Source organism: Nesoenas mayeri (genome assembly GCF_963082525.1).
Source record: "Nesoenas mayeri genome assembly, chromosome: 2".
Classification (NCBI taxonomy): Eukaryota; Metazoa; Chordata; class Aves; order Columbiformes; family Columbidae; genus Nesoenas; species Nesoenas mayeri.
The window spans coordinates 75,099,040-75,118,081 of record NC_137543.1 but is presented as its reverse complement, the minus strand read 5'-3'; the positions used below and the strand labels follow the sequence as shown (position 1 = coordinate 75,118,081).

The window sequence follows — 19,042 nt, the reverse complement described above, 5'->3', positions numbered from 1 at the left end:
ATATGCATCTAGGTTACTCTAATACAACCTTTTACAGTCCTCAAGACCTCATTTGGGATAATGAAATCACCGGAACAAAAGCCTTTGTTAACCTCCACAAATTACATCAAGTATTACTAACAGAAAAAAAGGATTTAGCAAGACACTGCAAACCATATTTTATTAGTAGGGGATTTTCAGGAAAGATGTATACAGTCTGTATAGAAGTGTCTCTTAAAAATTGCTACACATGTTATAATCAATAGCAAGCATACGTATTTTCACCTTCTGGAATGGGCAGAACAGAGTTTATTTTCACATCATATATTTTCAAGAAAAATTTCTCAGTATCAGATATTTTCTAACAGAAAAATTCTGTCAATGCTGCTGAAAGAGTAAGGAAACACAAGTAAAATATGAAAAATAAATAGGATTTTTTTTTTTTTTTTTTAAAAAGGCAGTTCTAGCATTTGACCAAGTTGATCACACTTTTCACTGATGTACCCTGGCCTTGAAACACAAGAATAACAGAATCATTTATTTTGGAAAAAACCTTTAAGATTGAGTCCAACCATTAAGGTAGGACTGCCAAATCCATAACTAAACCATGTCCCTAAGCATCACATCTACGTGTCTTTTAAACACCTCCAGGGATGAGGACTCTACCACTTCCTTGGGCAGCCTGTTCCAGTGCTTGATAACCCTTTCTGTGAAGACATTTTTCCTAATATCTAATCTAAACCTCCCCTGGTACAACTTAAGGCCATTTCCTCTTGTCCTATCACTTGTTACTTTAGAGAAGTGACCAACACCCTCCATGCCACAACCTCCTTTCAGATAGTTGTAGGCAGCAATAAGGTCTCCCCTCAGCCTCCTTTTCTCCAGGCTAAACAGCCCCAGTTTCCTCAGCTGCTCCTCATAACATCTGTTCTCTAATGAACTGCCTCAAATGAGTTCTGTACTTTACTTAAGGAAGGTTGCAGCAGTATAGTGAGCATATAAAATATAAACATAGAACAAATAAAACCATCTTCTGTTTGTTTGTGGGTTTTTTTATTAATACATAAATTAACTAGAATTTCTATACACACTGACATTCATATCCCATAGACCTTAGCTTTTCCTTTTTTGTAATGAAAGAACATGGATAAGCAATCAGAGCATCCCCTTTCAGATCCCTATCCTGCTATAGGTAAACCATAAATTAACATTACGTGAGCAAACTAGCTGAACTTTTAGTCAAGATAAATATTTAGCAGCATAGTACCAAAGCAAAACTGAGGCATCAGTACAAATTTTCCATAACCAACGGTAAAAACTACTGAGTACAGAGAGTTACAGCTTTTGATAATGAGACATACTGAATGCCAAGCAATTTTTCCTCACTCTTTACTATTGAAAGAATCTTTACCTTTTTATAAAAGGCCAAAAAACCAAACCAAAATAACAACCACCACCAACCACAAACCAGTGTGGTGGATTAGAGACTAAAGTGCTGCAGCCAGATCTTTTTTACTAGTTGGTTGTCCCATTAGTGATTTTTTTAAACAGATATAAAGATAAGATATTAGTAAGATGCAAATTCACCATAAACTAAGCAAACATTTAAATATCTAGAGTAAGTAGTGTTATTTGAATCCTGTAAAGTATTTTTTTCCCTAAAACAGATTTTGATGGCTGAATGATTTAGATACCAAGACAAACTGCCACAGGGATGTAGTAGGGCTTAGAAATATCTAGATACATAAGACTAGGCTTCTAAAAATTATCTTCATAATATGCTTTAAGTGATCCTATTGAACTTTTATTGTCCACTAAGTCCACTTCAGCATTGAGGGGTGAATCCTCCTCCTCCTCGCCATCCTCTGCATCAGGGAACCTGACTGTTCATAAGGCAAGCTAGGATCCAATGTCAAATCAGGGTGCGACAACAAAAACAACAGGGGAAGCCTCAGACTTCTTCTAAAACACTACGGAAAGATGCAAACACTAGAGAAATTATTAAACAACTTGAGAATCAAGTAATGACACTGGCAACAAAAAAAAAGGGTATTCCTATGTTCTCCCAAAGCTGGACTTTTTGGATATTGGCTGAGAGCAGGATGGGTCACCCCAGTCAACTTTATGAGCAGCAACTGGTAGTCCAAGGGTTTAGCTGTATTAAGTTATCACCACTGCAGGACTGCTAATTTCTCTCCTCTCCTTCCTTTGACTATTTGAGTCAATAACACCCTAATTTTTTGTTACAATTATTTACACCACTGAATAAATTCTTAATGATAGCCAATACTACAGTGCAGTAAGTACCATATAAACATGGCAGGAAGAGGAAGAAACAACTGTTAAGCAGAAACTTGGCTCACAAAGTCCTTTCTTCACTGCTCATTTTCTGAATGCACTTTTTTTTTTTAAACTAGTAACTAAAATACTAAAGGTAAAATTCATGAGATACACTAGTGCAGTAACCAGAATAACATAACAGCAAATACAGAATTTTGAGCTTTAGACAAAACTTACTCAAATACCATACTGGAAAACACAGCATCCGGAAAAACTATATTACCAATTTGTTTTGAAGAATATAACCCAACATAAATGGTGTAAACAGATCAAAAGACACTTGGCAAGTTTTATTTCCAGTGATTTCCAAAGTATATTAGCAGCAGAGTTTCTGGGTTTTGTGGGAAGTTTATGTCTTTGTTTTTAATTATTACTGTTGGGTTGGCTTGGTTTCTTGTTTGTGTTTAGTGTTTTGTTTGTTAGTTTTTTTAATTCTGTAGAACTGTAGTTTGGGTTTTTTTTAGCAATTCTAAAAAAGAATTTAATATCATAAGCACACACAAATGTGCCCAAAACTCAAATCTGTATGCTTTCATGTCTTTGAAACCCTTCTGAAGTATTTCAGGAGGAAAATGCAGGGGTCTAAGAACTGACATTAATAAAACAAGCAGTACTAAAATATTCCAGATTTTTGGAATATAAAATCATCTTGAATGCTATCAACAGGAGAAGGAAGACACTTGATATTTTAAAAAACACAGCATAGTAAGATAATTTTGTAAAAAAGTATAAAGTTAGAAGACACTACACAATTGTTAACAGTGCTAGACTGGCTTAAGTATCACAAATAAAGAATGCCTTCTGAAAAAGGAAGAGTGAGAAAACACACTGAATATTGAGACAGTTATCAAATTTGAGAGGTAGACAACAATCTTAGTGTATTATTTGGGAAAGGTAGCAGTACAACTGTTTCTGTAAATAGTATTATCTATATAGAGTCCATACCCCTGTAATAGTGCAAAGAGGAAGCAGAACACTGACTCCCACCTAAGAGCTGGTATATTTAATGTCTTTGGTCTGCATCATCAGTTCTGGAAAAGCTGGCAGGGGAAAAGAAAGGATTAGAAAGGCAAGTTAAAAAAAAACCCAAACACATAACCGTATTTGTGTATGCAGGCAAATAACTAGCAGAATACAGCATCCAGGTTGCAGTGAGGGTGACTGGGCCCACGGCACAATCCTCAGGACAGTGTGGGTAGAGCGAGTGGAAACAGCAGACGATGCACTTGCAGAAAAGGAAGCATCAGAAGTCCTGTGCAGTACTTCCCATGATGTGAATTAAGACACATTGCTTAATGTATTTATGATGGTGCTCTGCTGTTGGAAAACCATTTCTGTTCCTGTTCACCATGTCCCTTAGATTCTGGGTTTTCATTAGAGGAAAAGCAGCAAGTAGTAGCAGCACTGATGCCAAGGCTCTGTCACACTGATGATCAGGGTATGTTGTTAACCTGTCAACACCTGTAGTATTAGCTGTTACAAAAAGCATCAGTTTAAAAAACAGTGCTAAAAGCACAGCTCAGTACACAAATGGGATCACAATTTTTCTGGTTTTTGGGTAGTCTTCAAATTTCTCAAGGTACCATCTGAAAAACAAAGACAAATCTGATGAGTACTGAGTCTTCAAGTTGCTATTAAGGAAATTAAGTTATTGTACAATGTGTTCAATAACTGCCATTTACCACACTCATCCTAATGACATCTAATTACCAACTACAATGAAACAAAGTTTCTGCTGCCAGCAAGGGGAATTTAGACCAACAGATGTGGTGAGAGCAACCAGGAAAGAACAACCTGTTGTTGCAAAATGTGTTATGCATCCTGAGTATTTGCATTTTCAAAGAAAAACAAAGCCCAGCCAACCAATAACACAAAAACTTTCAAGGGTATAACATGACAAATTGTATAGTGACTTCATGCAGAGGCAAGGGATGCTTCACATACTGGAACAACAGTCCTTTACTGCATAGAAACATCTAAATCCTGACTGGAACTTCAGATGATCAAAATCAAAGTGACAAACATTCCACCAACCTTACTGCTAATCCCCTTCAAAGACCATCCCTATTTTCAAATCCAGACAATTTTAAGAGAATGCATAGCACTACAAAATGCTATTATTTGTCTGGTCACCTTAAATATTTGAAAATGGGAGTAAATATGTGTTATATATTATTCAGCTTCTCTAAAATATTAAAACATATAATTAACTTCATCTGGGCTCCTCAAAGGCACAGGTATTCATATGATCAATGGCTAACTATAAGGTCAAAGCTGTAATAAACAGAGAATAATTCATGCAGTACATGATAATCTGCAGCTGTGCAATACCAGCATTACACTATTTATCCTTTTCGGTCATTTATTCTAAGCTTTTTACACTTACAGACCACACCAAAATCTTTCTTCACTTCACACGGATTCACTATTTCTAGGGGTTTTTTTGTTTGGTTTTTGCTTTTTTGTTGTTGTTTGTCTTTTTGTTTGTGTTTGGTTGATTGGTTTCGGGTGGTGTTTTTTTGTTTTGTTTTGGGAGGCTTCTGTTTTGTTTGTTTTCTGTACACTTCTTTCATTTTTATGCATTTTTCCTTTAGTGCAAATCGCTTCATTTAACAAAATTTAGCTTTTCAGAATGCTCTGTAAGTCAAGAGCTCTGAAAGAGTGCAGTCAAGGCTTAAGACAGACAGAAACCAAACATGGAGTTTAAGCCTGAAGAACATAATATATAAGGTGAAGCTGAGGAACCTGGCATTGTTTAGTCTGGTGAGGAAGAGACTAAGGGACCCTGTTATTGCTGTCTACAGGTACTGGATAAGGAGTTATTTAAGACAGTGGAGCAAAACTATGAATGAAATGCAAACTCTTGCAGCTGGAATGCAATGTCCTCATGCAAAAGTGCAGGCCAGAGACTGAATGGTCAGACAGTAGCTCTGCACAAAAGGACATGGACATCCTGCGGGACAAATTGAATGTGAGTCAGTAAAGGATCCCTGCAGTGATGAAGGCTAACTACATACTGGCCTGCTTCAAAAAGTATAGAGCTACCAAGACAAAGGAAGTGATTACTCGGCAGTTGAAAGCCTGTGTCTACATTATGTCTTCCAGTTTTCAGCTTCCTGTGCAACAGAAACGTCCCCAAACTAGAGAAGAATCCATCATTAAGATGACTGTATAGCTGGAACATGAGGAGAGGCTAAAGGAGCTAGGCTTGTTTTGCCTGGAAAATCATCAAGAAGCAGATTTAATTGCAGTCTTCTACTACCTGCAGTGATACTAGAGAGAAGGCAGAGCCACACCACTCCTGGAGGCACACAGCAAGGGGACAAGTGGCAGGGGATAAGAGTTGCAGCACAGAAAATTCCAGCTGGACACAAGGGAAAAATCTTTCCCCATGAGAATGAGGAAAATCTTGTTTCTGTGCTTTGCCAGAGATGTGCTGAAGTGTCCACCCTTGGAGACGCTCAAAACTCAACTGGTTGAGGCCTCGGGAAACCAAGTATAACCTTGTGGTTGACCCTGGTTGGAGCAGGTCACACCAGGTGACTGGGCCATCTTCAGATGCTCCTCCCAACCTAAGATAATCTGCAACTCTAAGTAATTGCAGCTGGTAAAACAAGGAGAGATGGACACAGGTAACAAGCTTTGGAAGGTTCAGGTTGGATAGCAGGAAAAACTTGTTCACTGAAAGGGTAATACAAACAAGGTGCAGGAAAACCTCTGTTTCTGGAGGTTTTCAAGACTCCACTAGACATAGCCATGGCTGCCCTGACAGACAATGCAATGGCATTTTTTTTTTACCTACTCCCTCCATAAATTCATGTTTATTTCCTTTTTTGCCACTAAGTTTCAGCATGAGAACCAAAGCAAAAAGATGAAAATAACCAAAATAAGTTGGTGTTCAAATTCTTTTAAACATGCTATTCCTTAAAGCTAATCCTTTCAAGAAACAAGTCTTACCAAACTATGATCCCTCTGTTAGTAGGAGAGCCACACTGTCAATACAGTACATTAGTAGTCAGTTTAAGTACAGAGCAGAGACTTTATCAAATATAATCTACCAGAACCATTTTCATACTGTCTATACACTTGATTATAGACAATGTGATATAGACTGGACTATAAAATGTGCCTGTTATGAAGTAATTTAGAGTGACTTTCAAAATTTTAATATTGAAACAAGTTTGAGCTGCAAGGTATAGTACATGTTCAATTAAGTTCATAATCAATAATGACAATTTTCCAAAACTTTTCTATCTTTTTTATGGATCCAGGATGAACTATGTTCATTTAAATATGATTTTGACCACCCTATTGTACATTATGTTTATGCTTAGTACTATCCCACTGAAATTCATCAGTGCTTAACACTATTCAGAATATTCTCTACCATATTCTCCACTGCAGCAGCAGAGTCTTTTACGAGACTTGCTCTGCAACATCCCTGCGGGATGAGGCATAATTTGTGAAATGAAGATAAAGTGTGGCATAGAGACAATAGAAATTATAAGACACAAACACTTACTGGTGATGTTGTTTTGCCCTTGAACCCAAGATGAAAAGCGTACACAACGCAAATGCAAGGCTTTCAATGGTGCAGCAGGCAAGGGCAAACCCAAACCATTCCAGGATCTCTCCAAAAAAGTTGGCTCCACTGACATACTCAAACATTCCTCCTGAAAGCAGGACAGAGTTATTTTAAAAGCACCTTAATCAAGGATATCTCCAATGCTATCTTCTACTGTAAGTCAAATAAGAGCTATATGACCAATATCTCCATGTAATTTTTAAATAAAGTGGAATGAGAGTTTCTCAGTTCAAGGGGTACTAAGAATGAGGTCTGAAGTCATCCTTCAAAGATAGACCCTCTCTAGCTCCATTTTTCCTCTTTAAGTCATGAAACAAAAGCAGATTTATCAGTAGCAGAAGCAAGCTCATGTTTCTGTAACTAATTACTTAACAATGATATTAAACTGGCTCTTTGATCATAAACTAAGCCTTACTTTAAAATACGTAAAAATTTAAAATATGCTTCCTTTTAAGAGACATAGAAAATACTCATAGGGTTACTTAGCGTACAATGTTTAATTACTTCAGAAATTAAGTGTAATTATGAAGAATATTGTTACAAATTAAAGTTCCAAATTTATACTGTAGCTTAAAATATGTTGCCCCTTTTGTTCCCAACTCCCATCAGGTCCACTGCTTCAGCCCTGACACTCAGCGAAAGAAGTAATTGGCAGTCTGCATTAAATATGTTTTAAAGCCAATTATGCATAAGCAATCAGTACTCACCTGATAGAAATTTCATAAAATAAGAACTTTCACCCTAATTCCAAAGTTAGTGTACAAATTGATAACATCTCACTGCTTTACCAGTGAGACTAAACAAACAAGTATTTGCCAAGTGTAATAAAGGACATTTTAACCTTGCTTTAATGACTTCACTTTCGTGGCAAAAGAGAAGAATTCTAACACTGGATAAGTAATATCAAAAAGACCAACGCCTCCTGATTGTGCAGCAGATAACATCTTATTTCTTTCAGACCTTTTTTTGCACTGAACACAGTATGCTCATATTCATTTTTTACATAAGCTTGGCTTTACATCTATTCAGATCATAAAGTTACCTTTCTTGGTGAAAAATAACAGTATTACCTTGTATGTCTAGTTATTCAAGTTTTATTAAAACAGTCTCCCTAAAAAACAGGAGAGAGCAACAACTGGAGGAAAAACTCTGAGAAACAGCAGAATTCTTTTTCTGCTCTCACTGACTGTAATATACCTGGAAGAGTCTAATGTTCCCAAAAGTGTCAAGAAACCTTAACACTTCAGTAGGGTCCATAAGAAGTCCTTTCATATTCTCTATTTTCCCATGATGGCCAGAATTTATAATGCATAACTTCCTTTGGTTTTCTGTCCTCTTTTCCTTGTATCTCCCTACTGCAGTAGTTGTTGGTCTCTGATCATCCCTTTTAATGTGTGAGACAACACAGAATGGGTCAGCAACACACAGCTGCTGAGTTCTTTCTGCCTTCCTCTTTTGGCCCCATGCTGGGATAGGGATGTAGGTCTTCTTTCTCCACTCACCTGCTGATTCGCATAACGTTTCAAAAACACAGCCAAAGTTGGTCAAAAATTCAAAGACTCGCACAAGTCACATAATATCATGAAACAGAACCCTTAGAGTACTTGGCTTAGGAGGAAAAAAATATAATGTTTCCCACACTATGAAATCACTTCTTGAAGTAGGCAAACAAACTGCTATTTCCACTTTCTTCTTATATCATAAGTGACTATCTCCCCTAAACACATCAAGCTTTAGAAGGTCATCTTGTTAGGTTGGAAGGGATCCCTTGAGATCATCTAGTCCATCCCACCCTGGCTTGAGCAGGGTCAGCTAGAGCAGAATTCCCAGGGCCACATCCAGTCCAGTTTGCAGTACCTCTACAAGTGAAGACTCCACAACCTTTCTGATCAACCAGTTCCAGTGACCACTCTCATGGCAAACAATGCATTCAGACGTAATTTCACGTTTGAATTTTGTGCCCAGTGTCTCTGGTCCTGTCACTGGGCACCACCAAGGACAGCCTGTCTCTCTCTTCTTCATTCCCTCCCATCATGTATTTATACACATCCATAACACCTCCCCTGAGACTTTTCTTCAAGCTGAACACTCCCAACTCTCTCTGCTTCTCCTCATATGAGATGTTTCTTTTGCTATATAAATTTCTAACATTTTTACTCACCTCTTGGTATCTTGTAACCAGTTTCCCCAGGTTTTCTCAGATTCCTGAGAATGTGATCAGAATGAATATTGATTGCCATGCCGACCAACCACCCTATTAAACCTGAAGAAAAATATTAAAAATACTATATTTAATACACTGAGCCAAGGAACTTTTTCAGAAAACAAACTACAGTTGTATCTCATATTCGGTGTACTGTGTCAAAGTAGTATGAATGTAAGCAGTATAAGCAATTCTGGTGACATCCTGCACAACCCCAATCACACATTAAGCTCTTCAGTCAGCAGAGCTCATAGTAATCAACAGATCTCTATACAGGAATAGTACTGTAAGTATATAGTTTATTCTTATGTGCAAGACTTGTATAAATGTATGCATGTGCATATACAGATATGTAATGTGTATATTTCCTTAACTTCCACATAGAAAACACACACACACAAAAACTTTAAACATTGAAAGAAACAGCCATTCTCCTTCCTGACAGAGGAACAAATTTTAGTTCCCCCTTTTTTTTTGTTACTGACAATGTATCAGTGTGTCCACAGCAGACTTGTGTGCTATAAAAGGAATATTAAAATTGTGAATTAATTCACACCCTATTTACTTGTGTTAATGACACAATTTACACCAGGCTTTCACAGAAACTGAGATTATTGCCACATTCTGCATCCTTATGTCTTATTGCCATAATTGCATAGGATAAATCAAAAAGAATTTAGGACTGTAATTCTGTATTTTCACCCTTCCATTCTGAGTCTTTGGCTACATGTTACCTATATTATTTTCCTTTGAAGGCAACATCCCTTATTACTGGGAACAGACAAGTTCCGGGTTTTGAGGGTAGATCCATTGTGGTGTGTGAATCCACCTCCAAGCTTATTTTTATTTAAATTACCAAGAAAATGCCAGTGGTGTGCTTCTAGGAAAATGTCATTTCAAACATCAGATAAGGAAAGCATTCTTTGCCTTTTTGCACCCATAACTTGAATATTTCAGATGGTTCTCTTTCAGTATAGAGAAATGCAGTAGTATGACAATCTTGGCAAAGACATTAAGTGGACATGCAGATGTATAAGGCTGGGTTGTGAGACTAGTAACTTGTTAGAGCACACTTTACCAAGACTTAAGCTGCACTTCAAAGTGAACCTACAGCTGTAAGTGGACTTCGTCTCTCAAACAACTTGTTTGATAGGCAGCTTTCTTCTCTCAATCCCTTATGAGCTGTGTTTACCAAAAGGACCTAGCTGTCTGTTTGCACGTGGATTAGAAGGAAATGACTGCTCTGCAGAGAAACTGAGGTTTCTGCATGAGAGCCCTCTCCATATTTACCTATATAAACTTAAAGTGCTGATTAGCTCGCTACAATCCACTTACATTACAAAACTAAAAGCAGAATTTAGTCCTGCAAACAAGCATATTTCTTAAACTTTTATTCATACAGCACAGTGCACTAAGTTTCCATTAGCAATCAAGGTGTGTAGACACCATATATAAAGTTATCTTTTGTAGTAAAATTTTATCTTAATCCTTTAAGCTATATATTTAATCTAATTACATCATCATGAGATAGATTAGATCAATGTAATGAGGAATTTACAGACCAAAAAGCAAAGGGTGAATAATTAATAGAATTATAGTCTAGAATCATAGAGTCATAAAATCACAGAATAGTTTTGGTTGGAAGGGACCTTCAAAGGCCATCTAGTCCAACCCCCCTGCAATGAGCAGGGACATCTTCAACTAGATCAGGTTGCTCAGAGCCCCATCCAGCCCAGCCCTGAATGTCTCCAGGGATGGGGAATCTACCACCTTTCTGGGCAACCTGGGCCAGTGTTTCACCACCCTTATTGGAAAAAAATTTCTTCCACATGTCTAGCTTGAATCTCTCCCTCCTTTAGTTTAAAACCATTGCCCCTTGTTCTATCATAACATGCCCTGCCAAAAAGTCTGTCCCCAACTTTCTGATAAGGCCTGAAAGGCCACAATAAGGTCTCCCTGGAGCCTTCTCCAGGCTGAAGAACTCCAACTTTCTCAGCCTGTCCTCACAGCAGAGCTGTTTCAGCCCTCTCATCATATTGGTGGCCTCCTCTGCCCCCTCTCCAACAGGTCCGTGTCTCTCCTTTACTGAGAGCTCCAGAACTGGACACAGGACTCCAGGTGGGGTCTCACCAGAGCAGAGCAGAGGGGCAGAACCACCTCCCTTGACCTGCTGGCCACACTTCTTTTGATGCAGCCCACGATACAATTGGCCTTCCAGGCTGCAAGCGCATGTTGCCAGGTCATGTCCAATCTTCTATCCACCAGTACCCCTAAGTCCTTCTCCGCATGGCTGATCTCAATGCCTTCCTCCCACAGCCTGTATTGATTCTGGGGGTTGCCCCAACTCAGGTTCAGGACCTTGCATTTGGCCTTGTTGAACCTCGTGAGGTTTCACAGGCCCACTTCTCAAGCTTGTCCATGTCCCTTTGGATGGCATCACATCCCTCAGGCATGTCAACTGCACGAGTCAGTTTGGTGTCATCCGCAAACTTGCTGAGGGTGCACTTGATCCCACTGTTTATGTCATTGATGAAGATGTTAAACAGTGAAGGTCCCAGTATGGACCCCTGAGGGACACCACTTCTCACCAGTGTCCATCCAGGCATTGTGCCACTGACCACTAAACTCTGGGTGCAACCACTCAGCCAGTTCCTCATCCACCAAACAGTCCACTCATCAAATCATACCTGTCCAACATAGAAAGAAGGATGTTGCGGGAGACCATGTCAAAGGTTTTACAGAAGTCCAGACAGACAACATCCATAGCTCTTCCTTTGTTCACTGATGTAGTTAGTCCATTGTAGAAGACCACTAGGTTGGTCAGGCAGGACTTGCCCTTGCTCAAGCCATGCTTACTGTCCTGAATCACCTCCCAGTCCTGCATGTGCCTTAGCAGAGCTTCTAGGAAGATCTGTTCCATGATCTTCCCAGGCACAGAGGTGAGGCTGACAGCTCAGTAGTTCCCAGGGTCCTCCTTTCTACCCTTTTTGAAAATGGGTGTAATGTTGTCTTTTTTCCAGTCACCAGGGACTTCACCTGACTGCCATGACTTCCCCAATACCATGGAGAGTGGCTTGGCAACTACAGCAGTTAATTCCCTTAGGACTCTGGGATGCATCTCATCAAGTCCCATAGATTTATGTATGTTCAGGCTCCTCAAGTGGTCACGAACCTGATCTTCAGTTACAGTGGGGAAGGACTTTGCTCTCCAGTCCCTGCCTTGCAGTTCATCCACTCAAGAATTGTGGAAAGAAATCTTGCCAGTGAAGACTGAGGCAAAGAAGTTGTTGAGTACCTCAGCCTTCTCCTCATCCATTGTTACCAGTCCTGCTCATAGTGGGGGTTATGCTTCCTTTTTTGGTTGACACACCTGTAGAAGCCCTTCTTGTTACTCTTTGTGTCCCTTGCCAAGTTCAGCTCCAGCTGCACTTTGGCCTTCTTGACCCTGTCTCTGCACAACCAGGCAGTATCCCTGTGCTCTTCCCAGGATACCTGTCCCTTCTTCCACTGCCTGTGCATTTCCTTCTTGACCTTCAGTTTGACTAGTAGGTCTCCACTCAGCCATGCCAGCCTCTTGCCTTCCTTATCTGATTCCTTACACCCAGGGATTGAGAGCTCTTGTGCTTGATGGAAAGTATCCTTAAACATCTGTCAACTCTGTTGTGCTCCCTTGTCCCTGAGGGCAGTTTCCCAGGGGATCCTGTTAACGAACTCCTTAAAGAGCTGGAAGTTGGCTTTCCTAGAATCTTGACATCAATTATTAGCTCCCTTGCACTGGTGACCATCATGTCCAGTATCACATCTCCGCTGGTAGGGCTATTACTTGTCTGAGGAAGTTACCCTCAGTGCACTCCAGGAGTCTCCTGGATTGCTTACATCTCATCATGGTATTTTTCCAGCATATGTTGGGGTGGCTGAAGTCCCCTAGCAGGACAAGAGCCTGCGAGGGAGATGCCTCCTGTAGCTGGAGTAAGAAGGCTTCATCAATAGTCTCCCCCTGACTGGGCAGCCTGTAGTAGACATCAACCACAAGATTTCCTTTGTTGCCTTGGTCTCTGATTCTTATCCATAAGCTTTCAACCTGCTTGTGACTATTCTTCAGAGACAGCTCTTCACACTATCCACCTCCTTCCTGATGTAGAGGGTAACCTCTCCACCCTTCTTTCCTTGCCTGTCCCTTCTGAACAACCTGTAGCCATTGATCGCCACCCTCCAGTCACGGGATCCATCCCACCAAGTTTCAATAATGGCCACTAGGTCATAGCCTTCTAGCAGCACTGTGGCTTCCAACTTATCCTGTTTGTTGCCTGTGCTGCATGTGTTGGTGTAGAGGCACTTCGGCTGGGCTGTCAGCCATGTCACCTTCTTAGAAGAACAGTCAAATACTGTTGAAGTCTACCTTTGGGGAAACAGATAATTTTAACTTTTTTCCTTCAAAAAAGATCTCTATCCAAACAGAGAATATTGAATCCCCACTGCATCTGGCAACAAAATAGCTTGCTTCTCTTAGCGCTTAGTAACTATGTATCAATTTGCTAATTGCCAGAGAAGGGATGTTACTCATACAGATAAATAAGCAAGTCATTATCCCTACCCATACAATAATTTGAAAGGAAATTTCTCAACAAGCACAGAGGTCAACTCTACTTAAACGTAAACAATACTACTAATTTACTTCAGTATTAGCATGAAGAAAAAAAACCTACACCTAAAGTTAGTATTAGTTATAGAAAGAATATTAAATTTCTTTCTCAGGAGAGGAAATTAGAGGCCTTTTGATTTCTCTGAAATGCCACCATAAGTTTGGAGAAAGTTACCTGTGTATTCTTTGTTGGTATCTGTAAATTAGCATATGAACTACTAAGAACTTCTCAGATAATGTAAAAAGACTGGAGGTTGCTTTAAGAGTGTCCAATTACTATAAAAGACTAGTTTGATTCTGTACATTTTTACTCCTCCTACTTGAAACCAACCACATGTCAGAAGGAAACCATGAAATCTCTCATCACAGACAACAAGCCAATTAATGACGGCTATTTTCACAGCACCCCTCTTCAGCTTGAAGATCCACTTTCCCCTGAAGTACTGCATACCCATATCCCCTGTGCCTGTACTCTGTGGGCATTGTACTTCACTGTCCTCATCCTCTGATCCTCACCATGGCTCAGCCCTAGGACTGCACTCTACAAAGCCAAGAGGTGGTTATGCACCATGACCTTGGCTTCCACCAGAGGGAAATGTGGGTGTGTAAACAGGAAGGAAGCCACAGTGCAAGCCAGTAGATTCTCAGATCCACATGATGCACCACAAAACACAGATGACCTCACATCCTAAGAAGGACCATGACTAGGTCGATACTACCAAATAACCTGGTGCAATGGAAGAGCACATGTGTGTTGTTGCATCAGTGCCCTCTGCACCCTCTCCCATACAGAATATTACGCATAAAAATCTACTCTTGTTCCACAGGCTATTTCAGTGTGACAGCATGGCAACTGCTGTCTGGTTCATGTCTCCACTCCAGGTTTCAGGAATATGAAGTGCAAGATGCTGTATGTAAACAGCAGGAAGACAGTTTATGCAGCTGCATGGAAAGTGCCTGGTAGACACTTCAGCTGAACCAGTGCTTCATCTCAGATTGTGCAGTTAGTCTCTCCAAGAAGACAAGATAAATTGGAGCATCTCGATGCCTATATTCAGAGAGATACTGACTAACCCATGTCCCTCAGTCATGAGACCACATCCAGATATGGATGTTGCCCGTGCTCTCTTCAGGTCTGTTCTGTGTAGGGAGCAGAAGTGACGTGTGCTTGGTTGCCTGACTGCCAGATAAAAGGCCTCAGGCAATAGACTAGGTGCTGATGTTCTGTCACCTGCACTTTCTGAGCTGTAGGTATTGCTCTGTTTCACAGAGCTGCTGTGAAGAAAAGTGTTTTGATGCACAGAAGGGTTAACAACATTAGAAGGAAATAGTTGAGTGGGGATTTAAAGAAGTAAGAAAAGAGATACAGCATACTGCAAAGGGTTTGATGAAGCTAAAGCAAGCAAAGGAAGTAATGAGTTTTCAATTAGATGTGCAGACAGATCAGTGAAAAACACAAGGGTGAAACAGGCCAGTGCATATGTCCTTGTTTGTAGCATTAAACACTTCAGGGTATCATGAGTACTCATGGTAAGTTCACAGACTTTTTATTGGTACACATACGTGAGGCTCATGCTGAGATATCATGATGTTATTCCCACAGTGATTTGCAAGCTCACAGTTTTATCAACTGCTGTACTGCATCTGAAGCAGAACATTTCCACTTCCTCTGAAAATCAGACTAGTTCACTGCACTAACACACAGTCCAGAGAAAGCATGAGGGGAATGACAACAAAACCATATTGCTGCTCCAAATGAATTGCTAGCATAGACACAAGCTATCGCTTTTCCAGAATTAACTCCTAAATATCTAAAAACAGTCAGTCTGTATACTAAGGTTCCACAGGCAGAGAAAATGAGTTGTTTGAAACTCACTCCCATGATGGTTAATTAGTCTGACTTTCCCAAATTTCTGCCTTCCATGCACATTTATCTAATTTCAGCTTTCAACTACAGAACTTGTTTGGCTGCTACTTATAAACATTATCCCATTTCTCCTCCTCATGGTAACTTCATATAGACTGAAAAAATTTCTTGTTAGCCCTCAGCAAATATGCTTTCTTGCTATTGTTATTTTCTAATCTTCTGCTCTTTTTTTTAGTCATTTTAAACAGAGGCCTAAAGATATTGACAATGTTTTTGATTAACTAGAACATAACAGTTCAGTTGTTCAGGGAGCATCCAGTGTAAAATACAGCATTTCTGCATTTGAGTGACTGAAGCTACAGGCATAAACTATGGTTATGTGGAGGTACTTAGCTAGGACGAATACGAAATAGCAATTATAAATATCCACTATATTCCAATTACATAGACATGCACTAAAAAACAAACAAGCCCAAAATGTGTTCTAGTTACAGGACTAAAAGAAACAAGAAGTCTTAGTTTTAGCTGTTTCATGGCCATGTCAAACTTTAGATAAAGATTTATTGTAATCGTCTCAAAAAAGTTAGTGAGTGACACTATTAAAACGGATGTATACCATGAATCTCCTAGTTTACAGCTACAGCAAACAATAAAATTAACTATTACAAAAGTTAAAGACGGATTGAAACTACTATAAAATTATAAATAAAAAAATCTCTGAATATAAAGGAAAACTAGATCTAATGTTCCCAGTGTTTTAACTCACCTGTAATGAAACGTGGATCTTTTAACCAGTCTGAATGGTACTTTGCATAGTTGGTTAAGCTTCGGCCTTGCAAGTAGCCGTTGTAAACACAGAACAGAAGTGCTAGCACAAAAGTGAAAAATGGTGTTGGTTTTCCTTGCCGTATCAGAAGAGGAAATATGAGTGCCCTACAATGAGAAACAGAAGAAAAACAGTTGCATTAACAAACAGAAAAGACACTTTCAATGTCCAAAACTAATCTATAGTCCATAATATCCTGCTTTTCAAATTCTCAGCAGAGTCCAATTCCAGTTTGGGAGGATAGTTACACTTGCTTTAACACCTAAACATTAATTTTGTTGCTTAATGGGAATGACAGAAATTTACAATCTTGTGTCCAAGGCAATTACTTTGACCAAAGCAGTAAAGGCAACTGATGTAAGCACAGTTTATTTTTGTCCTCCTGTGTTCCTAAATCCTCAGTGGTATCACCAAGCTTTCCGAAACAAGTCAGGCCTCACAACCCCTACACAAAATCCACCAGCACATCCATGAGTGTAAGTCAATCCTATTGAAATTAACCTGAGCTCAGTTCCTCCTTGCCCTAAAGGTCACTTAAAAACATCATTGCTTTGCCTTGACATTCTTGGTCTACCCTGCAACACCTGATAAAGACATGACAAATCCACAGCTGCCATCCTATTTGGGAAAGGAACCTTGATTGCTTTCCATGGAGAATTACACAAGTAAACAAACAAGCTCCAAACAAGAAAAGCAGGTGAATGATTTTGTGCTCTGCCCCACGTAACTAGCCAACTCCCCATCTCCTATCAATTTAATTACAATCTATGACATGGAAGCAAGATTATTGAAGCCTGAGCATTCTTCAGGTGCTTTCCAGCTACCCCAGGTGCTTTCCAGCTACCCCAGGTGCTTTAAAGGAGCCTTTCTAGCAGAAGCAAAACCATAACATCTTTCAAGAAAGCATAACAAACCCATTAATATGGTTATCTAAAGCCCACTACATTACAATAAATGGAACTGGATAACAGAGGTCTCTTCCAGTTTATATTCACTTACAGAATAGTCCCTTGGGCAGGCAATAGCAACAAACAACTAGAAAAAAATAAACTACAGTACAGTTCAGCTTTCTGTAAAAACCTTTGCCTTGTGTTTCTAGCTTTCCCCAGACAGTGAGGATGAGTTAACATCCCAGGCCAAAGCTAATCTCTTCACTCTTATGAACAGAAAAAGGAGTAAAGAGACACTCCTGGGTTTACAAAGCCAGTCAGCCACCAGGCCAACTGTACATTGCATCCCTCTTGACTACAGCAATATGGAATACTGTTAGTCAAAAGCAATAGCCTCTCTCAATAAGCACTGGGAAACAACTGCATATCAAGCCACACACTCGGCTTAAAATTAGCCTGACAAATCTATCTTTCCTGTGTTAGTATAGTAGCAAAATTACTTATGGAGTATTAGCAGTAACTATTGTCAATTACTTGAAAGGAAGAGTGAAATCTTACCTGAGCTCCAGCTAAGCTGCCCGATCTTGAGTAATCCTATAAAATACCCAGACACCATTGACTACACAGCAACATAGGGCACTCAGCCTCAGCCCTGCCAGTATTTTATTACATATTAATATAATAATTGAATATCCTGAGCTGGAAGGGTCCCATAAAGATCATCAAGCTAAAATCCTGAAATAAACACTACACTGAAAGACATAATTGGAAAATAACTGTTTCACACAATTAAAATGGCATGATATTAGCATCCACAGCTGAATTTTCCTTGTTGGAACACAGTGTCCTTCAGACTGCCTTTGTTAAATCACTGCTGAAACAGGGGTCATTACCAAGAGCTACAGCTATAGCATACACACATACAGACACTGACAGAAGACCAAACACTCAGTTTTTATGCCATTTCTGAAAGGTGCCATACACCACACAACAGCAAAACAAAGCAAGGAAGCACAACAACACTGCAATTACTTGCTCAGCTTATGTCGAACCACAGAATACCTTAATAGAACGAAGCAGAAAAACTACTTTAGTGATCATTATGTTAAATAGCGAGCATTAATTAACAGCAGAATTTCAATCCCTGCAGTCAGGAAACAGTAGTCAGGCATTTCTATCAAGATGAACCCCGAACTGCCACAGGCCCGTCCTCCTGCCCCATCAGCCGCCGTTCGGGCAAACCCGAGCGGGAGCACCCGAGGGGCCACCCCCGGCCAACCGCTCCAGCGCCGGTGCCCGCCGGCAGCGACCCCCCCTCCTCGGCCGAAGGGCCGCACCTGTGCGTGTAGTGCACGACGAAGCAGCCCAGCAGGAGACGATTGGGCCAGGCCGCGGAGACCGCCCCTCCGCAGGCGGCGAGCCCGAGCGGGACGAGGAGGGAGGGCAGCTCCTGCAGCGCCCAGGCAAGGCGGGCGGGCAGCAGGCAGCCGAAGCGCCGCGACGAGTACCGGCCGTAGGGCATGGGGATGAAGCAGAGCAGGAGGGCGGAGGCGGCGCCCAGCACCACCAGCCCATAGGAGAGGAGCTCCAGCAGCCGCCGCTCCTCCGGGCCCGACACCCGTCGCCAGAACTCGCACACGCCACCACCCGGCCCCATCCTGCGCCGCCGGCACCCGCAACGCACGCACACCCGCGCGCGCCCCGCCGTCT

General features: G+C 40.5%; 1 protein-coding gene across 1 annotated transcript; it reads right to left on the bottom strand.

Annotated features, from left to right (window-relative positions):
- Positions 1–3,838: 3,838 nt before the first annotated feature.
- Positions 3,839–18,989, bottom strand: SRD5A1 (steroid 5 alpha-reductase 1; the record flags this gene model as incomplete). Its single annotated transcript, XM_080339617.1, has 5 exons — positions 3,839–3,905; positions 6,842–6,992; positions 9,066–9,167; positions 16,383–16,549; positions 18,670–18,989. 5 exons carry the CDS (start codon positions 18,987–18,989, stop codon positions 3,839–3,841), a joined length of 807 nt encoding a protein of 268 aa, XP_080195743.1.
- Positions 18,990–19,042: the final 53 nt, after the last annotated feature.